Consider the following 24908-nt stretch of genomic DNA (forward strand, 5'->3'; position numbering starts at 1 on the left):
TAATCAAAACAGCCTGGTATTGGTACAAGAACAGGCACATAGACCAATGGAATAGGATAGAGATTCTGGAAGCAAAGTCTCAATTCTTCAACCAACTCATTTTTGACAAAGCCTCCTATAACAACCACTGGAGAGGAGAACCTATTCAATAAATGGTGCTGGGAAAACTGACTGAACACATGCAGATTGAAACAGGACCCCTACCTATCACCATACACAAAAAGTAACTCTAAAGGGATCAAAGACCTAAATGTAAAACCTCAAACTGCAATAACCTTAGAAAATACAGGAAACACTCTTATGGAAGTTGGAACTGGCAACTGATTCCTGATCAAAACCCGAAGTGCCAAGGCCATAAGAAATAAGATAGACAATTGCCATTAAACGGGCAAGCTTCTGCAAAGTCAAAGAAACCATCAAGAGAGCAGGGAGACAGCCCACAGAATGAGAAAAAAAAATATTTGCCAACTGTATATCTGAAAAAATCCTAACATCTAGGATCTACAAGGAACTCAAACATGCTAAAAGGAAAAAAACAAACAGCCCCTTTAAAAAGTGGGCAAAAGACATGAATAGACATTTCCCCAAAGAAGATATACAGGCAGCCAACAGACACATGAAAAAGTGCTCAGACTCTCTCATCATTAGAGAAATGCAAATCAAATCCACATTGAGATACCACCTAACTCCTGTAAGAATGGTCATCGTTAATAAAAAAAAAACCAGATGCTGGCAAGTTTGCGGAGAAAAAGGAACACTTCTACACTGCTGGTGGGAATGCAGACTAGTACAACCTCTTTGGAAGACAGTGTGGCGATTTCTGAAGGAACTAGATATTGACCTTCCATATGACCCAGCAATTCCCCTATTGGGAATATACCCGGAGGAACTCAAATCATTCTACAAAAAAGGTACCTGCACACGTATGTTTGCAGCAGCTCTATTCACAATAGCAAAAACATGGAACCAACCATGTTGCCCATCGAAGCTGGACTTGATATAGAAAATGTGGTACATATTATGTGGTACAATTATGTGGTACATATTATGCAGCCATAAAGAAGGACAAATATATGGACTTTGCAGCAAATTGGATGGATTTGGAATCGATCATACTCAGTGATTTATCACAGAAACAAAGAACTGAGTTCCATATGTTCTCACTCATAAGGTGAACTTGAACAATTATAATGCTATAAGAAAGCGATTGGCAGTAGCGGAAAACTGTCAGGGGAAGGGGGAGTGGGACTGGCAGTTGGTGGAAACTGCTAGGGGAGGGAGGGGCATACCTCGTCAACAAGGGTGCCTGCATAATCAATGTTTATATACAAAACACTGAATTGTACCCCACATCTTTATAATAAATAAATAAACTAAAAAATATATAAATAAAAAATAAGTAAATTAAATAAATAAAAAGAAACATAAAGAATAAAAAAAATCCACTCTTAAATTTATAATATCTAAAGGATTAAAATAAATTTTGGCAATTTAAAATTATTGTCTGATAAACTAGAGGTTGATTATCAATTGAATAAGTCTAGTGAGAGTAAAGAAGTATAAATAAAATAAAAGTATAAAGGAAGTTTAGAAAAAATTATCTTTATTTGTTGAAAAACTAACATAAGAAATAGGAGCCTGGCATGGTGGTTCATGCCTGTAATCCCAACACTTTAGGAGGCAGAGACAAGAGGACTGTTTAGATTCAGAGGTTTGAGACCAGCCTGGGCAACTTAGTGAGACCTTGTCTCTACAATAAATCCAAAAGTTAGCTGGGCATGGTGGTGCACGCATGTGGTTTCAGGTACTTGGGAGCCTAAGGCAGAAGGATCGCCTGAGCCCAGCAGGTCAAGGCTGTGATAGCCTTGAGAGTGCCACTGCACTACCCCACTGGGTGACAGAGTGAGACTCTGGGACTCAAACGAAGAGAGAGAGATAAGGAGAGAGAGAAAGAGAGAGAGAGAGAGAGAGAGAGAGAGAAAATTTGCTGTTATTGCGTAAATCACCTGGAGGATGAGGATGTTGATACCTTTTCTCAGCAGCAAGAAAAAACCCTGCCCTGGAGAGTAAAGAAAGAATTAACAAAGTATTCGGCCTGGTATTAATGAGCCTTTGTCTGTAAGGAATAAAAGCGAAACAAACCAAACTAAGAGCAAATCCTCATCTTGGAAATGCCTCATGGCACTTTACATGTTGGCAGATGAAAAGTTTGACCATTTTTCTTTCTCTTGGTCCTATCCTTGGGGTTGTATAATTGAACCTGTAGCCACTTGGGTTCCATGCTATTTCTTGTCATGAGGCAGGTTGAATGCCACATGTACTAGTAAGAGCACGGCATATTCTTTTTTAAAATACTTAAGATCACTATATTTCTTTTAGAATTAATGTAAAAATAAACATTCTTAACATACTAAAGCCTAGAATCCCTTCACTTTAACCTGTGCCACAAAATTTCAATTCAGTTTCCTCACAAAACTCATTTGGCTGGTATTTATACCAAATTGGCCAGACCAGGATTATGCAGCCCTGTGCAAGACCCACACAAGGCCCATATAAGACTCAGAAGCACTACTGACTGAGTATTCTAGGTGAACAGCCTTCAGAGTTCTGCAGACCATACCTTCTTTACATGACGAGGGGCATGATGTCCAGTCACTGTATGGGGACATGATACAGTCCTTCTTACAAGGAAGCAGACAAGGCCTTACTGTTTCAGGCCGAAGGCTTTCAGGACACCTACAAAAGCAAAGGGAAATTATTAAGCCTCTATAGCAAGCTAGAAAATCAGATAATTTAATTTATTTAGAATTTTCATTGCTCAAATGACAAAACAGTCTGTATTATTTAACTTTTGGAAGCCTCCTCTGCTTTTGACAAGAACTATACAACTAAATGAATTCTTCCAAAGTGGACTTCAATAAGGTTTCTCAAGGAGGAATGTGCAGATTTACTAATAGCAATTATGCTCTCTGGAACAAAACATAAAAATTATACTTTACTCCCTCCTAATAATCTATTAGTCAATATTCATTTTCTAATATGCTTTATAAGAAATTTTATGAAACTGTGAATTACTAATTTAAGGATATAATTCTGTATATTTGTATAACTAAATAGATTTTTTTGCCTGTGATAATTTTCCAGGTTATTCTACACTTTATTTTTACAAAATACATAGGTATAAAATAAATTTATAATGAGGGATGTTCTTTAAACAATACATGCTCAAAACACAATATTATGTTAATTATATGTTCAACAATAAATAAGATAATCAAGGTGTATAAATCATTGTGATGAGCAGTTTTTGCTTTATTCTTGGTTTCATCTATTGTATCTCTTTGAATTGTTTTTCCATTTTGCCTCCAGTTTTAAATTATGGGTTCTAAACTACTTTTTATATTTTTGTAAGCTAAAATATGTTTTTAGGAGCAAAAAAGTGAACAAAAGTAAAATGAAAATAGTCAATCAGTAATTTAGAGAAAAATAAAATTCTGTGTGCTTGACATAAATGATAGTAAAATTATATTATTGTTTTAAACAAGACTGCAAAAAATATGTTATTTATTGGAAATACAAAGAAAGATAAGAATGACAAAACACTGAAATGTCTCATTTTATAAAAAATTTTTCACTTTCTAGGAGATAATAGCTAATGTATAGGTTTTAAATATATTATTTTGTTTAAAATATACTTATATGATTTTTACATTTTTCAATTATTCTCTGCATTTTCACAATCTGATTCTATTATTGGTCATATGTTGGTCATAAGCATCAACACTACGAAAAGATGTATATTAGAAAAATAAAATATAATAGCATAATTCATATAATTAAAGGTAAATTATTCTGATTCTAAACAATTCTCTTTTGTGGTCATATAAATTCCTGACAAGTAAGCTAACAGAAAGTGAGAAATAATACAAACAACTGGTACAACTCTTGTTGGAATAAGTTCGTAAACCAGTGGAAAATAGAATTTTTAAAATACTCCATGTGGGAGAAACTAAAATTTTTGTTCAAGATAAATTGTCTTTTATCAAGTGGGTTAATCAGGTTTTCAGAACTGAACTATTGGTGAAAAAAAATTAAATCATTAATTTCTTTCTGCCTAATTTTTTTTCTTTTCTTTTGAGTCAGGGTCATACTCTCACCCAGTTTGGAGTGCAGTAACATGTATCACAGCTCACCACAGCCTCAACCTCCTGGGTTCAGACAATCCTTCTGCCTCAGCCTCCCAAGTAACTGGGACTATAGGTGTGTGCCACCATGCCTAGCTAATTTTCTAGGTTTATCTATTTCCCCTAATTACATTACAGCATTTTGCTGACATTTCATTTTTGATGTTTCTTATATCACAATTATTTATCTACAGATCCTTTCTCATACATAAATATTATGCTTTATTCAATTATATAGATATATATTTTCTCTCACTTTTCAATACTAGAGTTTATTTGGAATGAGTTAAAAAATATATAGGTCTCAACATTTCAAAAATAAACATTATCCATGATTTAACTTGAAGATAAGATTTTCTTAATTGCTATGAATCTTCAAAGTCATAGACAACAATGAAATTTAGATGTGAATCACAGAAATTAACGCATTGTCACAATTTAGACCATAAATCACTAGCATTGCAATTTACCCTGCATTCTTAACCAGGAAACATTAGCGGCAAAACCCACATATAATCCAGTTAATTCTTTTGGAACTATGAAATTATTGGTTAGTAATTATTATTGGCAGTACTCCTTTTCAATCAGGCAATTTTATAACTTTAATAATGGAAGAGTATCACTCAATTGCATGCTCTTCAAATATTAGCCCTGAATAAATCAATGGAACTTACAATGTTATTATTGACAACCTCCAAGTATTCTGTTTTAGTTTAGAAATAGCCCCAGCAAGATACTTGGCTAACTGTGGAGAACAAAATTACTAACAACAAAGTCCTTCAATGAACACACAAAGATAAATTATGCAGCCCAGATTACATCCAATAAAATGAATTCAGACTTCCTTTGGCAAAGCAATCGGTTCAGTCAACATGCTTCTTTTCTCCTTTGTACTGTTTATATTTAATGTTTGTGGTTTAAATCAAGGAATTGATTTCCCCCCAAATCTTATTCAAGGTCAAATTAAACAGATGTGATAGAAGTTGAAGGTCGTTACTAGAAGGATAAATAAGATCAATAACATTGATTTTACTATTGTACACTAATCTGTTTTATTAAGAGGAATTTAAAATAAGTTTTCTATTTGCATTTTTGTTTCAAATTCCTAGTACTGAAAAGCATCCACTGAATTTAACCTAGCATTTAGGGAGAAGGGCAATAACATTTTCTTTTGAAATCACAGTATCTGCTTAATTTTCCAGAATTTTAAGGGCAAAGTAAATCCGTTTGACTTAACAAGTCTATAGATGTATCCAGGTCATTGAATAAAGGCTGCAAAGGCAAAGCAAAATTTTAATGAGTTTTCATGGTGGTCTGATGTGGGCTTCAGGATATGCTTCCTACTGAATGACTTAATGACATTAACCCAGCAGGCTCTTGCACACGTAGGCTTGTACATATATGTACTTCCATGACTCAGCAAAAATATGTGGTAGTTTGTGTGAGTGAGGAAAATGTCAACAGCGACATTTGAAAGGTGATTAACTGTAGGACAGGAACAGAGTGAGCTCCCTTCTAGAAGTTCAGCACAGTAACCCTCCTCCAGTGATACCACAGGTTGGTTCTGTGCCTCTGTAGTATATCTCTGCCTTTGTTCTTGATCCAGCAAGATCCAGAGTCCTCCAAGACTTGGGACTTCTGTTCCCACTGTCACTACCAATGAATCTTAATTGCAGGTTCACAGCATGCTAACTTCCTGAATTAGATTCATCACAACCTCAGCATAATTTTGATTAAAATATTAGTTTGGGGTTACCTATTAAGCATATGAAACAGTCTCTCAATTTATTCATATATCTCTTTTGGCATATGTTCTTTGACATGTTTTCTTTCTTTTTTCTTTAAGAAAGTAAGTTTATTATTCACCTTTCACAGATTAGAAAGGGGGCCTACACTCATAGGTCAGATTAGAAAATACAGTTTATTTACAGAGTGAATGAGAGAGAGAGAGAGAGAAAGAGACAGAGACAGGATTTACCTCCCCAAGGCAGGGAAAGGGGCCAAAGCCAGAAAACATAGCCTGATCATAGCTCAAAGAGCACATGGCACACCACAGCCTAGCAAGGCAATGGCCGTTCTCTGATATGTTTTCTAATTTCAAGTGACACAAGCAAATCAAGCATGGAGCAAAATGTTCCTATATCTGGAAACCTGGCCAGGTAAAAACAACTCATAACGCGTTTCCTATTTATTCCCCTGAGTTTTCCATATGTCAAATAGGTTGTTTTCATTTCCCTGGAACACTGAGAAGTCTAAAGAGAAAACAATAATTTCTAACATTTCTTGAGTGCTTAGATGACTATTATTTTTTTTCACCAAATCCTTTCAACCGACTTTGAAAACCAAGGCCAGAGAGAGGTAGGTAGCATGTTTAAGATCACACACAATATTTAATATTTCCAATATTTAGAATAGGTTACTTACTGTGACACCTACATGCAATCAACTAGTTTTACTTTTCACATATCACAGGGCTAAGGTGATTTGAATTTAAAAACATTTATGCTATCTAAATTTCAAAAGATACAGAGAATTTTCCCCCTTAAAATAGTAGTTTGTGAGTTGATTTATTAATTTTCTCTAAGAATTGATTAGCCTAGTTATGCTATTACTTTTTTTTCTTTGTTTTCTGCTTCTCACAAAGCGCATATAGTATACTTACTCTCTGATTCTGTGTCCTCCCCTCCAGCAAACTGTTTGCCTTGTTATTACAGTACTCATCACCACCCTGAGAACCCGATAGTTTTTCTCCTTATCATAATACTCATCCTATCCCAAGGCTCTCTCTTAGAAGTTAATGGCTTACTCATTTAACCATTGAAAGATATAATAAGTTTGGTCTCCGAGTTTTTGATATAGTATTTTCTAGGGGGAATGAAAAGCGGATCACAGAAGGCTTCTACCCAATTAAACGAGGTTGGCAGCCTCCACAGCCTACGGGTATATAGCAGGTCATGGATGACCTACACAGCTAGGACTTCGTACACTGTCATTATTGATCAGCCCGGCCTAGAGTAAGCACTTCTTTCATTGCCTCGCTAGCTTAATAAAAGCAGAAAGTGCTACAATAAAACAGAAAGTAGGTACCAGATACAAAGATTTCTACAGAATTTATGGTTCCCAGGTACAAGACTCTAAAGTTGTTACAGCTTTATCAGCCGCTGACATTCAAAACAAACAAATCTCACTCTTGAGGACAGGCATGACAAACATCAAAATGCTCCATTTCATGAAGCAGGTGAAACCTGAACCGATACTCTGCATGGTTGACTACAGGATTTACTGTGGTCATTCTAAAGTCCTTACTTTTTGGGTCCCACTTGGCCCACGTTAACTCGCACACAGATGACTTTTCTCGTCTGCATGCCGACGGAGCAGGAGGTTTCTCCATTCCAAGTTGTAGTTGTGTTGAAGGATGATACTGAGGTGTCCTCAATGCACTGGCCCCAGGGACCAGTTTGCCAGTGGTATACAGTACAGGGATGCTCATTACAGCTGCGTACCTCCTGCAAAGCACTGCTATTTGGACAGCGAATTCCACCTATAAAAATGGACAATGGCAGTGGATTAGATATAGGGCCAACAGGAACCTTGCCACTCTCTGTTTTTTGGAATTAACATGGCTAAAAGCAACAATGATAGCTGCTACTTGTCTAGCACATAGCCTGTGACCAGCACACTGCCAGGAAAGCAAATTTCATGTTAATCTTACCTCATTTGGCATGGGCTGGCTTAAAAATACAAACTCTATGGTTACATGATATTTGCTTGAGGGGACTATGGGAGATCTTAAATAGAGAGGCCATTGTTCTCCAGAAAAGTTGAAAATGAGATACAAACAAAGCCCATGTGATTGAGACTCTGGATGGAGAAAAACCAAGTCTATTTTCAAATGTTATCCCCCAGATTGAAAGTCATAATTACAGATTTTTAAATATCGCTTATTTTAATGCATTAGGTTATAGGGTGATTAGAAACATGGATATTAACATTGAATGATACTTTATGATCCTCCAGAGCATTACAGGAAAAGCCACTGAAAAGTAATATCGTATTTCTTCCGATTTAAGTTGTATTGACTGTGCAGTGTACCATCATTTCATGTGTCCCAAAGAAAAATAAATGGCTACAATCTAAACTATGATGTAATGTGTTCTGATCAACTCTATTTTTTATTGTATGCTTATTGCTTTTTAATGACTCAATTACGTAGTTTTTTATATCACTTTTAGCACACATTAAAGGAAAAGGTATTCCTAAAACTTCTTTATATTCAGAGTCCAACTCTTTCAAGTCTCTCTCTCTTTTTTTTTTTTTTTTGAGTTGGAGTCTCATTCTGTCACCCAGACTGGAGTGCAGAGGCCGCTCCCAGCCACCGCAGCCTCGACCTGCTGGGCTCCGGCGATCCTTCCGCCTCAGCCTTCTGAGTAGCTGGAACTCCAGGCGTGCGCTACCATGCCCGGCTGATTTTTGATTTATTGTAGAGATGAGGTCTCGCTGCCCAGACGGGTCTCAAACCCGCAGGCTCAGGCAAACCACTCACCTCAGCCTCCCAAAGGCGCGGGATTACAGGCTGAGCCACCGAGCCCGGCTTCAAGTCTCTTTTTAACTCACACGCATTGAAGTCTCCCCTTTTGCCTCCAGAATATTCTTCTAGAATACGGAGACTCATCTCTAAATTTTAATGATATACCATTTTAAATGGTTCCAGAAGATGGCGATGAAAGTTTTAAGCAAGCAACTAGGATTTATTTTTCTTCCTCAAATGGTTTTTAGATGTTTTTGGCAGAAGCATCATGGGATTGTTATTTCCACCAGGAATAACAAGGTTTATATGCATAGGCAATGACAATTGTCATAACTGTTGCTTGGCCACAGTGATTTTAAATGCATTCAACATAAGATGCAATAATTCCAGAGATGTTAAAGGGCAAGACGGATGCATCATGTAATCAACAGAATATGGTGTGAGAGTTATCATTCTGGTCTTTTTTTTTTTAAGTGCTAGCCCCATTATAAATACTTTGTAAAGGAGAATTCCTTTTGCATTCACAATCCTAAGAGTTAAAAATTATTAAATGGACAAGCCCACTTGAAATGATGTGACCATAGTAACAATGAAGAATTTATGAAGCACAGCCTCTTACCACTGTGCCATTTCTGATGACAATTATGAAAATAAAAAGTATTATATTGTTAAAAGTATGGGTATGGGAGGAACGTATTGTTCGTTTTATCTACAATGTGATCTACTGGAATTTATGCAGTCTTTAGTTTTCATCTTAGAACTGAAAAGAACTGGTTTTTAAAGTGGAATGGAGGGAACCCTGAGTATTAATAACAAATACTGATGTAGTAAATGGAGGGACGTTGAATATAATCAGAGGAGGGTTTTAGATTTTAGGACAGCAGGCTTCAAATGTTAAACATAAATAAGAAAAGATGATTCAGTAACTAGAGACCTTAACATAGAAGATGGCTCAAGAAGTTTGAGATTTGGGCAAAAGACATCAACAACGTCAGTGACTATCCCCTGAGCTAATCTTCAAGTGTCCTGTCCCTTATGATCAAAGCCATCCCTGTACTTGGCAAAGAAATCAGTAGAAAGTTTATGTGAGAACGTAACTGCAATTTAGAATTATTATGCAGTGTTGAACGCCGGCTCAACATCAGAATAACCTGCATTAAACAGTTTTCATTAGTGTTCCCTGCTTCACGAAGGTGAAAACATCTGTCACAGTTCATGTCCCATTCTCCATCACACAGCTTCGTGACCCAGGCAGTCCCTGCAAAGGAGTTCAGGATTTGAATAGAAATGAATTCTACAACATACTAATTGAATCGGGAAGAGGTAAATGAGCAACTCCTATCACTCATTCCCTGAGTGACTGTCCAATCTTAACTCTCAGACAAACACATGCTAGTTATAGATATAATATGCACATATATTATTATTTTAACAATTCCTTTACTTTTAATAGTAAAATATTGATCATCTGCAAAAAATGTGTTGCTTTCTTTATCCCATTTTCTCTGTGAGTGTAAGTATGCTGTTTAAACTGTGATTTTAAAACTCTAAATTGTTTTTGACATTGGAGTTGACTGGTTGGCTTCAGAATAAAATGATGAGGGGAAAAAAGTGTACAGCATCAGCATAATGCGTCAAGAAACTGCAAGATAGCTGTTAAGTTTATAGGCTTAAAGGTTATTTATTTTCTTGCCCCAATCCACATTAAAGCCACATCAGCAGTTGAGATCTGATGTCGGGATACTTGCATAGATAAGCCCAATGTGGTCTTTTTTTTTTTTTTTTTTTTTTTTAATGAGTTGGAGTCTCACTGTCGCCCAGATTGGAGTGCAGTGGCCGCTCCCGGCCACCGCAGCCTCGACCTGCTGGGCTCTGGCGATCCTTCCGCCTCAGCCTTCCAAGTAGCTGGAACTACAGGGGCACGCTACCATGCCCGGCTAATTTTATTGTAGAGAAGAGGTTTCGCTTGCCCAGGCGGGTCTCGTACCCGCGGTCTCAGGCAATCCACCCACCTCAGCCTTCCAAAGGTACAGGATTACAGCCTGAGCCACCGAGCCCGGCCCCAATGTGGTCTTAATTACAACAACGAGATATCAATTTTGAAAGTATGGTCTAGAGTAATCAGTCACTGCAGCATCATCATGGTGTTGGGGAATAATTTTGTGGTAGAAAAATTAACAGATATAATATTAAATGTACCTATTATTTATGAAAATGTATAATTCCAGAAATCTGGAACTATTTCCACGGTACTGAGGAAATTATATGAACCCATGGGTTTGAGACCAACCTGGGCAACTTGGCAAAACCTCATCTCTACAATAAATACAAAAATTAGCCGGGCGTGGTGGTGCATGCCTGTATTTCCAGTTACTTGGAAGGCTGAGGCAGAAGGATTGTCTGAGCCCAGCAGGTTAAGGCTGCAATGGCCGTGAACGTGCCACTGTACTCTAGCCTGGGTGGCAGTGTGAGACTCTGACTCAAAAAAAAAAAAAAAAAGTGACCTTTGGAAAAATTAGTAATAAGTGTACTTTAAAAGATCTTCTTACATGTACAATATGTTTCATACTTGACCACTATTTAGATTTTCTATCATTCCATCAAAGGAAAGGATTTTATAAGACCTTGATGAAATTCTGCCATAGAAAGAAATTTCCATGCTCATATAAAGATACTATTATATAAAACTACTCTTTTAGAAATAAAAAATTGACTTTTCCTCCCACATCAAATTCATAATGAGCTTTTTTAGGCTACCTTTGAACAGAGCGATGGTGTTTTTGGTTGTCCTTACACAATTTAGATGATAATTTTTTAAAAAAAGAACCTTGTCCAAAACAATAACTGAATACATTTGCAATGTTTATGTGAGATGCTTCACAGGATACCTAGAGGAGTTAGAAATGGCTTCTGTCACTTTAAAGGATCTTGTAACACAGTGGAGATAAGACAAGCAAGCAAAACAAATGAATATAAATCTAGGCAGAATGTAATGATTATGTCACGAGAAGTATTTAGTATAATTAGGATTCAAAGGACTAAAATTCCATTTCTTTTGGGGGACTGAAAAATACCTCAGACAGAAGGAATCATTGAGATGAGTTTTGAAGAAGTAGAATTTCAACAAGTAGAATTCTGGAAAGAAAGAGAAGGAAGGGAGAATTTTAACTAAGTAGAGGAAAAATTAAATAAAAGCAAAGGAATGCCAGCAGGCTGACCTTGAGAATTAGCAATATTAATGAGTCAATTGGAGTGTAGAGTTCATAGGAAATGAAGTGTCAATAGGATAAGGAAGTGGACTGGTGTCGTGTTATGAAAAGGCTACCAGCAGGAAGAGTACTATTGTCAAAGTACTATGAATTATAGTTTCAGATGTTTCCAACTTTGTCTACTGTTGCAGCCCAAATCCCTTTAATAACAGATCATCGCTTGGTGCAAAGCATGTTGTAAGAGCATGCTTTGGGGACACTGAATTGGAACAGCATTAGCTACAGGGAACCTCAGGAGATTCTGTGCAGCACAACCCTATCCTCTTGGCTTTTCTTGAAGAAAGAGGAAGACTTCCCACTGGGGATTCTGCATAAATCCTGTGTGCCAGTCATGTGGGGATGGATTAAAGCAGAACTCCCTTGTCACGGTCAATGGTGGGAGGATGGGAGTGATAGTATTTACTTACAAACAATAGGTGTGTGTGTGAGTATGGGTGTGTGTATGTATACACATACATATAATGATTTCCAGGTTCTTCAAATTCCTCTAGGAAATATGGGTGATGCTGACTCTTAGAATTAAAATCATTTAGCTGTAAAAACTGAACAAGTTAAAATAGAAATAGTCCCCCCTCAATGTTTTGCATTGTAAAATATGACTTTTGAAGACTGCTAATTTGAGAAAAAATTGGCATAATGTATTTCAGTCTGCATTTATTCTTTGCATGTATTAAACGAATATAAAGGCACATTAATATTTGGTTGATGAAGTTCTATCAGGTCATTTTAAACTTTGCAAAAATTAACATTATGCCCTTTTCTGCTCTGTAAGGGTTATTAGCTATAAAATGAGAATGAACAGGAGTTGTTGCACTCAGTGAAATATGTTTTGAAAAATCACTTTTTCCTTTTTAACTGAAATTTCTTGTGGATCTGAAACACAGGTTCAAAAAATTGAAAAGGTTAAAAATCTAACATTAATTTTTAATTCAAATTCCACCTACTGCTATTTATATTAAAAAATATGTTAGATTAAGTGTTAAAAGATGGCTTCTTTTTAGAACTTCCTAATATAACTTTAAAGTAGTTTTTGGGGCAAATTCTACAGTTTATATAAACAAGGAAGATTCTTACCTTAATGTAGCATACAATGTTAAAAAATGATTTACTAATTTTATTTAACCAGAAGTCAAGCCTTAGGAAGATATATACAAAAACACATGCATACTTTTGTAAGTGTGAAGAATTGCTCTTACCTCTCCATTATATTAACTATCTCCAGTTTAAGCACTTGTGGTTTGATTTCCAAAGGACATTTCAATAAAATAGCATCTTATGATATTTTTGAATATTGCTGATAATAGGTTATATAATGTTACTTGAAACTATGTAGAAAGCAATTACATACAAATAGTTTTTATTTTATTATTTTCTTTTTGTTTAATTTTGAACAAATCTCAAAATGACAGTAAAATTAAAAGTACAATATAAATAATCTTTTTATGGACCATTTAAAATAAGTTGATAAAAAGATGTCCACTACCTTAAATTCTTGAATGCACTCTTCCTATAATCAGGGACATTCTGGTATACACAAGGAATTCAATATTCAAAATCAGGAAATCAGGATACAAATATTGACACATTATTACAGTCTAATCCTCAGACCCCACTCAAGTTTGTCAACTGTCCCAAAATATCCTGTATAGCAAAAGAATTTTTGTTCAGAATCCAGCGTTGCATTTAGATGTCACATTTTGTTGACCTTCAATCTAAGAAAGTTCTTCAGCCTTTCCTTAATTTTCATCACTTAGGCACTTTCAGTGATTAAAGGTTATTTTGTACAATGTCTTTCATGTAGGGTTTGTCTGATGTTTCCTCACACTTAAATTTTATATATGCACCTTTAACAGGGTTGTCACAAAAGTGATGTCATGTTCTTAATGTATCACATCAGGAAACAAGATTTTGGTTTGTTCCATTGTTAATAATGCTAATAACTTCGATCACTGGATTAAGGTGGTATCCGTCAGATTTCCCTATGAGGGAAATGCTTGCAACTATTTAAATACAGTGCTTTTCATCAGATTCAATTTATTCATTTACCTATTTATAGATAGTATGGATCCATGGTTTCTTATATTATTTCATCTATTAGTATTCCTATTTTGCCACTCAAATTGCTTGCACACGAGTGGGAGAACCTTCAGGTTGGCTTCTGTGACCCTTTGACATGGCATCTACTTTCTGGCACAAGGTCCTCCAAGCACATCTTGAACTTCTCCTAGCCCAGTCTCAGAGTCAGTCATTTCTCCAAAGAGTTCTGCACTTCTTTTTGTTAGAGAATGGCATTAGAAACCAAGATTTGAGTGCTGCATGTACTTACTGCTGTTGTTATCTATGTATATAATATGTATATATTTGAATCTATATTTATATGTATACTCACATGCTTGCATTTACATTTATATGTATATCTATCTTTACAAATGGAACACCATGACATCACATCAATAACTTCCAATTCCAACACTATACCACTATATTGCTAGTGCTCTTTCTTAACAAATTTGTTAACTTGTTTCTCCAGCAAGATGGAAGAGAAATGAAGGGAAGTGAAGAGATGGGAAAGGCAAAGAAAGTACCATGAAGAAGACACTGTGTCATTTTATTATTATTGTCATTTATTTAGGAGGAAAAAAGAAATAATAAAGTCACAAAACCTTCTAGTGGAGAGGCCTGTTTTATCTACTGGATCGGGGCCATGTGGAATAGTTCTTCATCATACATCTGTGGATATGAATATAGATATAGACACTTATATACACAGATACACAGTAAGAAGGCTGAGGTAATGAGGGGTAAAACCACTAGCCAGTACTTCTTTCTTTCTGGCACACATTGCGATTATATTTTCCCCTTTTCCCTTGAAGCTAAACAGAGTTACATGACTTATTTTAACAATGAAATGTGAAAAATGTCATGAATTGTTTCTGGATGGAAGAATATAATTGTGGATGTCTTTAAATAAACAGACTCTCCAAGCATCTTCTTCCTCTGGTAAGAAGATTGTAGAAACAGGTCTTCATGTGGTGGTGGAATGTTGAGACATTTCATGGAGGACAAACTGTAGTTTATCCAAAGCTGTAGCCAAATTTCCATGAGGAAGAAACCAGTAAATCATTGTTCTTTTAAACTCTTAAAGGTCTGGGCTGTCTATACTGTGGCATAATCTTGTCTATCCTTATTAATTATAAGGGGTTATCTAATCTGCAGTATAATGTCTAATGGCGACATTCTGACTGAGATAAACAGAAGTATAGGCTGCAGCATTTATTTCATAAATCCTGACCTACTTTGCCCTCAGACTTACCCTGTATGGTATTTCCCCAGAAAATCATATAGTTTCATGTCTAAGCACTGTAATGTCATTTTCCCTATGTGGCATTTCCTTTAAAGTTATCATGGTAATTTTATGATCCAGAGAAATTTAAAAATATTTATAACACATACAAAGCACTGATTCTTGAGGAAAAACATCTACTTAGGTGTAAGATTATGTTGTCTAATCAGTAAGGAAACATGTTTTAAAGTTTTTTGCAGACGCAGTTCCTAAATCATTTAAAAAATAGCTCAGAATGAGGAATTTTTTTTTTTGGGTAAGAGAAAATGTGTTTCAGTATCTAGAAAACAAAATAAAGATGCTAAATAAATAGGCTTTGAAAGATAAATTCCTTAGATATTTCATATAATTATAACAACCTTAATAAGTGTTATTAAAAGAGAGCAGATTTCGTGGTGACAAAATTTCTTCTATGGTTTTATTTAAAATTATATTTTGCAATAATATATTGTATTTTTCAAAATAGCTAGGAGAGTATTCCAAATGCTATCAGTACAATAAATGATTAATGTTTGAGGGGATGGATATGCTAATTATCCTGATTTAATTATTACATTATATATATATGAACATTACACTGTATTCCATAAATGTGTACAATTATCATGTGTCAACTAAGAACAAAATAAAACTTAAAAATAAAATTACATTTTGAATTCATGTCCTTATGATTTACTATATAAATAGAACTTTTCAGCACAACTTTTCCTTATGATTTACTATATAAACATCTATAATTTTTCACCATGACTTACTTATTTGCAGCTACTAAATTTAATTAAAATTTAAGCCCTACCCTTTCAAACTAACTGGATGATACATATCAAAGAGCAGTCATAAATTTCTGCCTTTAAAACATTTCATGACCTTTCAGTGTGAAGCATCATGTCTGCAGAAATAATGATCCGGTGAGTTCTGCAAGCATGGCAAAATCGTTGCCGTGTGACTAAGGGGGTGAAAAGTCACTCATTACTAGTCACACAGCAAGTGTCTGCAGAGTATAATGAATTTAGAGGAAGCAGGATGACCACAGATCTAATTTTAATGAAGCCCAAGACATAATCTGAACTGATAGAGTTCAAAGTCTGAATATAATCTATACAAGGTTAGAATTATTGTTTGAGAACGTAGGACATATAACTTTCTCTCTGGAAGCTTCTACTTTCCCTCTAAAAGTGTTCAATAGATACTTTTTTTGGTAGCAGATAGTTAAGTTTATATTAAGGTGATAGGAAAAAGTTTTTGGACTCTGTAAAGAAAATTCTAAATTTTCTCTTAGGTTGATATTTTTACATGTAAAAATTTTCACACATGTAACATACACATAACATGTGTTAAGGCCAAGGCAGCTATGTTTTCACATGGTTACTACTTACACAGAGCAAGTTTGACTAAATAAGAACACTATCATGTTATTATAACTAAAATATTCACAAATAGAAAGATGAAAAAGGTACAAGCAACACAAAACTCTCCTTAAATTAGATATTTGGGGGGATACATATATATGTATGCTTACTACAAATAGAAATCATTATTTATCAATGCTAAATGTAAATGAAGAGAAGGGTAATTTAGCTTGATAGTATTTAAATAACATACACTTATATTCCCGAGAAAGAACAAACCTTAATGTCAACAAACTTGATTTACTTCTATGCTTTTCTCACTCCTCTGTTATTTTCCGGAGTGACAAGATTAATTATGATATTATACCACCCAGTCATACAGAGGCCAAATTAGCATTTGGATATCAGCTTGAGGGACAATTGCCAGAACCTTGTATTTCTTGACAATAAAACTTGCAAGTGAGGTATGAATATGTGACAAACATGCTTTCTTCACTCCCCAATAAGATAAAGTGATTTAGAAGCAATATATTTTAAACATGAACACAATCTACATATGAAACTTCTGGGTCTTAGAACCTATGTTCAGAAATCCCAATGTTAGAAAATCCATGCACTTTTTAGTCAAGCAATAGTTATGCTTGTGTAGATTTTAAATACACTTTATTATTGGTTATATATATTCCTATTTATGGGAAGGTAGGACAAGATTTCAAAGGATAAAAGTGACTACTGAAATAGAAAATAAAAACAATAAAACATTTGGAATTTTGGGAGCCATTTTCAGACCTTTTCAAAGGCTAACAGTTTGGTTTAGAAAGAACCTGAATTAATAGGAGGATGGGAAAAAGCTAAATGAGTCCACTTTAAAAATCACTTTTAAAAATCTTTCCCCCACTGGGCGTGGTGGCTCACGACTGTAACCCCAGCCCTTTGGGAGGTAGAGGCAAGAGGACTGCCTGAGCCCAGGGGTTCGAGACCAGCCTGGGCAACTTGGCAAGACCTCGCCTCTACAATAAATCAAAAAATTAGCTGGGCATGGTGGCACACGTCTGTAGTTCCAGCTACCAGGAAGGCTAAGGCAGGAGGATCAATTGAGCCCAACAGGTTGATGCCGCAGTGGCCGTAAGTGTGTCACTGAACTCCAACATGGGCAACAGAGTGAGACTCCAATTAAAAAAAAAAATCTTTCTTCCTTTATTAAATATTCATTTTCAAGATTAGTTTTGGGGAATAGAATCGAACTATCCCCACATATCAACAGATATTAAATTTCCTCGGATGGCTCAATTTCTGGTGGTTGGTTTTTATAGAATATCATCCAGGCTGCACAAAAAAGACACACGCCAACTTCCAAAAGGAATTGAGGTCCCTTGTGAGACTGGTGACTTACCTTCTTCACCCGCATAGGCTAGTATGGATCGTGCGCGTATCTGCTTCCCTTCGGTGGTTTTCCCTGAACAGGTGTGGGAGCAGGAGGACCAGGAAGACCACATGCTGAGCACACAGTCCTTCGGGCATGGGGCATCACAGGCCACCGGGATAGGGAAGATGGCGTCTCTGCACAGCTGCCTGTCAACTTCTTCTCCTGGGCAAAACATAATCACCAACAGTCTATCATTGTTAAATCGATGCAAAACGAGCAGTTAAAACCATATGGGCACCCAGATAAATTCAATTAGTTTTCTTTTGTTCTTACTTAAAAACAAAGCCCAAAGAGGGGTTTCCTGCTACAGCCAGATGTTAAAAGAACTGAAACAAGCACACACACACAAGAGGGGTATCCAAAATTTGTTTATAAAATATTGTGTATTTATTCTTACATGGTTAAGCTTCAGTCACCTTCAGTGTACTCTCCGTTTGGTGCAATACACAAGATGCTTTTTTCACTGTTCAAAACAGGTTTTTTCTTTTTAGATTGGAAAATATTGTTTATTTAAAAAGTAAATTAGAGAGAGAGAGAGAGAGAGGAGAGAGAGTCACCTCCCAAGCTAGGGAAGGGGGTCAGAGTCAGGAAACATGGCACCAGCATCTAGTAATGCAATGGCCTAAAATGGGTTTTGAACTTAACAGCTTTGATGCCTTTAAGTGCTTCTGCTATTTTTGTTTCACCTTTCCTTGTTGGCAAAACATTTCCCTTTGAGGACTTTTATCATCCAGGGAAACAAACAAACAAACAAAGAAATCGCTTGGGGCAAGATCAGGTGCACAGGGAAGATGGGGCACAGTTCACCTGCTGTTGTAACCAAACACTCAGCAGTGTGTGGGCAAGTGTGCTTGTAAGTCACCCATCATGAAATGGGCAAATACATTTGAAAGAATCTCCCCGCAAAACTTTACTGAAGCCTAATATAGCCTCTCTCAACAATGCTGGCTGGTACAGTGATGTTGATGGGTTCTTAGAAACACTTACTTAGCAGTGCCCACCCTCCAAAATGTAATTCTGGGTTTATTTGGGTCTCCTCTCATACACACATATATCCCTATGAGAGGCTTCTTATATAATCAGAAGCGTAGGTGGTTAGATCAAGCACATTGTTGAAACTATTTTTATGCTATAGATTCCTGCCCAATAAATAATCTCTATTTTCTCAGATGTGCCCTAAGGAACATCAATGAAGTATGTTCCCCTCTTTATTCCTTTATTGGAGATAAGATTTACAAATAAATAATCACTTTATCCAAAGCATCTGTCATGTTTTCATGAACAAATTTTTACGAGTATCTATTTACAAACATTCTTGTGTCTTTCAAATAAGTTATTTTTGTACACTTGGCAAACTTTTTCTTTCATAAAAAAATAGTTTGTTGGAAATTGCCAGGAAATGTAAATGATAGGATAGCATTGTAAAGCTACAAATTAAGATGGTCACAGTGGGAGAGGGAGGGAAATAAGACAGAGAAAAAAACAGTAGAAGTAAGATATGTCACTCCAGTGCTTAAAACTCTTCACTGGTTTCCTACAGCTTTTAAGATAAAGACTAGATTTCTTAAAAGCTTACCAGACCTCAAGTGACCTGGCTCTCATCTTCCTTCCTAGCCTTATCTCCCTGCTCCCTTAGCCCTTAAAACTCCGAGACTGACACAAAGTTGACACTCATTTAATATGTGTTGAATGAATGAAATGAGACAGTCCAAAGGCCAATGAGAAATAAATATTTTGTTGTTAATAAATGCCAAAGATAACCACCAGAATTATAAATTAATGACCAAAAGAGACTATGAGAAAAATCCTGAACTCTGTGGCTTTGTTGGTTAACATAGAGTGCTAATGAGGTCAAAGGAACAGAATGAAGCAATATACAAACAAGCAAACATTAAGCTGCTATTTTGCCTTAAAATAGCACCATAATTCTGGATGAATATATTAAAGAATTAAACATTCAGGTGAGAAAGGGTGACCAACGTTGCCCTTCCTTAAGGCTACTGAACACAAAACTCCAAGCTATTTTTCACTGATGTACGGTGAAGAGCATTAGTTTAATACATACTCCTTTATTCATATATTTGAAAAACAAGACAGAAAATCAGGAGTCAATTGGAAATGCTCTAACATGTTAATAGCTACCAGTTTGTAGGACCTTGAATTATTACACAAAATCAGAAGTCAATTCAATGGATGTGCACTTACATGTTAATAGCCTCAAGATTGCAAGACCTTAAATCATTAGACTTCCTCAACAGTAAGCAAGGGAGCCTCACTAAAATTACAGTTGAATCAACCTTATATCATTCATTCTCTTTAAGTTACTCTAATCTATGGGATCTCTTTTAAATTATGCTTCTATCAGATTTGGGGTTTGACACATACCCCCATAAAACAATATGCTACATAGATTGTAGATACAGTAGGTAGGTAGACAGAGTGCAAAAGTCAATATAGTCATTATAGTATAAGGCATTTAATATTTTATGATTTACATAATGATCACTCTTTTTTCTTCTAAACTTTTTCTTACTGCAAGGGAGCTTGCACATAGCTTATTCCTTTCATTGCTATCTTTTATTGTACCATCTACCCTCTTTCTCTTTTGGTTCCAATATTCTGTGGAAAGCAAAGAAAGTTTGGTACCATAGCCTATCGGTAACAAGAGTTAAGGTTTTATGTCTTCTCTAATAGTTACCCAGTCATTTCTACCTAGAAAAATTTAATTTATTCTGTGGTAATCGAGAGGTTGCTACAAGCATGCTATTAGAGTAGCTTGCCTGGCAGAAGTGACGTATTTCTGTTTGTTGTAATGCAGACCCCAAAGATGTACAATTTTGACTTTTTTGTCTTTTAAGTTACTACTTTTTTTCATCTGTGTCCCATGCCTTAGTCAAACTTTGTTTCACTAATCTTGTTCTGCTTAGGCAGGTGTATTTCCTGTAGGCACATTCCTTCCACCCCAAGGGCACATTGTAATCTTCTTTGGAGCTGTTAAGACCTATCTCAGATGCAACTTCTGAGCTCTCCCTGGTAGTTTGGGAGAGAGTTCTGCACTCTCCTACTCCTGCCTGGTGTGATTTTGTACTCTTTCCCCTCTGATCTCTTCCCACATTCACATTAAAGCGGTTTATGTTCTAGCCACAATGGCTTTTTCTCCCTCCTACAAACCAAGATCATTGTTGCCTCAGGGTTTTCCAATTTCTCTTCTCTTTGTATGAAAATTTCAGGTCTTCACCGAGGCCAGTTTCTCAACATTCAGGTTTTAGCTCAATTTTCTCCTCCTTAGAGGAAATTTCCTTGACCATACATACTCTCCCAGTCACCTTAGCTTATTTTTGTTATAGTTTTAATGACCACTAGAACCTATTTTAATAATTGTTTGCATGCTTACTGTCTGACCCTTCCCCTAGAGGGAAGGATCCTTATCTGTCTTGCTTTTTAGAATAGTGATTGACACGTAGTTGCACTAAATCATTTTTTGTTAAAAAAAAAAAAATGAATAAATTAGGGCTAGGTGCAGTAGCTAACGCTTGTAATTCCAGGATTTTGGGAGGCTGAGGTGGGAGGATCACTTGAGCCTAGGAGTTCAAGACCAGTCTGGACCAAAAAAAACAAAAACAAAAACAAAAACGCCAAGTGGCACAGCTCTGTAGTTCCAGCTACTCAGGAAGCTGGGGAGGGAGATTCACTTGAGTCCAGGAGGTCAAGGCTGCAGTGAGCCAGGATTGCATCATACCACTGCACTCCAGCCTGGGCAAAAGCATGAAATCCTGTCTCAATAGATAAATAAGTATATAGATAAATAAATAAATTTTAGTGGTTGCGCTAGGAAACAGAATGATAGTCTAGACAAAAAAGGATCTAAGTACAGTATTTCTTTTTTTTCTTTTCTTTTTTTTTTTTTTGAGTTGGAGTCTCACTCTGTCACCCAGGCTGGAGTGCAGTGGCATACTCATAGCCACTGCATCCTCGACCTGCTGGGCTCAGGCGACCCTTCAGCCTCAGCCTTCCAAGTAACTGGAACTACAGGTACACGCTACCATGGTTGGCTAACTTTTTCATTTATTGTAGAGATGAGGTCTCACCAAGTTGCCCAGGCTGGTCTTGAACCTCCGGACTCAGGCAATACTCTCACCTTGGCCCAGTATTTCTTATATTATCATACTCTGAAGTCCTATAGGACCTTGCTGAAGTGTAGTCTGTGGATATCAGCATCAGTATCACCTGGAGTTTGCTGGAAATGCAGCCTCTCAGATCCCACCCACTAAATCGGAATGCGTATTTTAAATAAAGATCCCCAAGTGACTTATATGCACATCAAATAAGAAGCATTGCTCTAGAATTTTTCTGTGTTTGATATCTTCTGGTCTGATTAGAACCAGACTGACTCTTGAAAGGGCAGCTGTATAAAATGAATTAATCTGTCTTTTATATCTAATGTCATGTACTTCTCTACCAGCTTCTGTTTATATTTCCCTTCATACAGAGGTGGAAAATATTCATTCTGAAGGTTCACCTTTTGTCAGGCACTGTTCTATGAATGCTGTGTACATCATCTCAGCAAATTCTCATAATAACCTTTTGACATATGAAAAGGGATTCCCCCCCAAATATCTGGAATTATCTTTTGAAGGGCAGGACCCTTGCAGTACACTCTGAATTTGTTTCTCTGGATCAAACAGTCCATCAAAAATTTTATCTGGAGGTTTTGAGAAAGTTGTGAAAAGATTTGCAGAAGAAGCATCGGTTCTTCCACCATGACAATGCACCTGACCACACTGCACTGGGTGTTCAGCAGTTTTTGATAAAAAAGGGCATGAACCCTGTACCCTATTCACCTGATCTTGGTCCCAGTGCCTTTTTTTGTTTCTCTGGATGAAAAAAGTTCTCAAAGAAAAATAGTTTGCTGAAAGTGAAACAAAAACTGCAGAAGCACCAAAAGGCATCAACTAATTTGAAGAGTGGAAAAAGCATCTCGATGTGTGTATTACATCAAACAGACAGTACTTTGAAGGTGACTGAAGTTTAAACATGCAAGAATAAATACACAATTTTTTATAAATAAAGTCCAGATGTTTTGGGTCCTGCCTCGTAGGTATTGGTAACTATTTTTTACTTTAAAGAAAACTGAAATTTGAGAAGTTTAAGTCACTATCTCAATTAGCTAAAAGTCTGGCTAAAAGAGCAGCAATTTGAATTAAGTTCTAAGCAATTCCCTAGTCTACTTTTTACTGGTGTGGTAGACAGAACTTAAGATGTAAAGTGAGCAAATAATGGATAAGCTTTGTCTCTAAAGAAGTCAAGAAATGGGCACTCTCAAATGGCTTCTTAACACAATGATGTGTGGTGCCAGCCACACACTGCTTCAAATACAAAGATACGTACTGTTGACACGTGCAGGGTGACATGTTTTGGCTCACAGTCACTGAACAAACAGCAATGAATCTATGAGAATGTGGAATCATTTAAATCTTTGAGTTCACTTTCAATAAATGCTTTAATCAACTCAGCTAACTGAAACCCTTAGGAGCTGTGCTCTTTTTAAGCGAAGTCTCTAGTATTCCAGGTATACGTCATCTGGCAAATATTAGGTAATAAAATAAAATAAAGTAAAGTAAAAAGAAATAGTTGTGTCTATGGCTACCATAGACAACTCCATGACGTCATCTCTAGCCACTTTATGAGGCTATTAATTTTATCTTACTTTTAGTATAAGTGACCCTGGAAATAAAGTCATATAAGAATAGCAGAAAATAATTCCATCTCTCTTCCTTACACTCAAATTTGTTTTGGACTGATAAACTTAATTTTGTTTGCATAAGAATTGTGTGGCATGACATTATTTCAGAGAATACATAGGGGTAAATCACGTTAATTTATACTCTTCCATATAGACAAAGGGAAATTTTGTTGCTTAGCACTTTGGAAATTACACTTTTCCATATCAGCTGCCCTACTGTTAGGACATATTCAACCCACCAGATGTCCCCACTATAGAACTATCTGAGAATTTATCTGAGTGTGCATCTCATTCAATCTGAATGGGCACATTCGATGATCACTGCTGTGATTGATGTAGGCCCAAGCTAGTGCAACTTGCTTTTCTGCTTTTGTCTCTCTGAAGACATTTCTTAGCTAAATTCTAATTGTGATGTCATAAACATTTAGAATCCTTCTCATACTTGCTTTTGTATATTAAATGTACTATCTTTTTTTGGCATATATTTACCAAAAATAAACTGTTTCAAAGGAATGCTTTGCATTTATATAGCTTGCTTTTTTCATCCACAAAGATCTGGGTATTTTGACCAAACCTGCAAAAAGGTATATTTTGCATAAAATATATAATACAGAGCTAAATAAGTAAACCATTTTCTACATCTGACAATTTTTGCTTTACTTAGTCTTAGTGGAAGCATATTTTGTTTAAATGTCTTTGGGATACCCTATGCAAGAACTCAAAATGAGATTTAAATGTTTAAGTTGGTATTCCCCCACTTAATTTTTCTATCACAAATGTAATTTTAAGAATATAACCATCATTTAATAAACTTCAATATATATTTTGACAATTTAAAGTAATTCCCAAATGTCCCCTTGTTTTGTATATTTTCATGAACATCACCAAACTCTTACATGAACTCTTCTAAACTTTTAGCCCCCTTTTTTCCTACTGTGACTTTTATCATCAGGATAAGAAAATAGAACATCTGTGTGAGGTAATTATAATAAAAATTCATGAAGGTTTCCATAGACCTAACACAAAATGAGAATTGAGATCAGAGAATATACATTCCTTCTTGGTA

The 24908-nt window shown here is 36.0% G+C and overlaps 1 protein-coding gene across 1 annotated transcript in view; it reads right to left on the reverse strand.

The window, feature by feature from the left end:
- The window catches only part of THSD7A (thrombospondin type 1 domain containing 7A), a gene marked incomplete at its 3' end in the record, with an annotated part of 198809 nt that overhangs the window by 33366 nt on the left and 140535 nt on the right, over positions 1 to 24908 (reverse strand). Inside the window, exons 7-9 of the mRNA XM_008072891.2 lie at positions 18067 to 18261; positions 7491 to 7725; positions 2621 to 2736 (exon numbers count right to left, since the gene is read on the reverse strand). Of these exons, the coding sequence (XP_008071082.2) occupies positions 2621 to 2736; positions 7491 to 7725; positions 18067 to 18261 (546 nt within the window). The remainder of the gene's footprint in view (positions 1 to 2620; positions 2737 to 7490; positions 7726 to 18066; positions 18262 to 24908) is intronic.

The sequence above is a fragment of the Carlito syrichta genome, unplaced genomic scaffold (assembly GCF_000164805.1).
Source record: "Carlito syrichta isolate Samal-C Ts95f unplaced genomic scaffold, Tarsius_syrichta-2.0.1 Scaffold315494, whole genome shotgun sequence".
In the NCBI taxonomy this organism is placed as follows: Eukaryota; Metazoa; Chordata; class Mammalia; order Primates; family Tarsiidae; genus Carlito; species Carlito syrichta.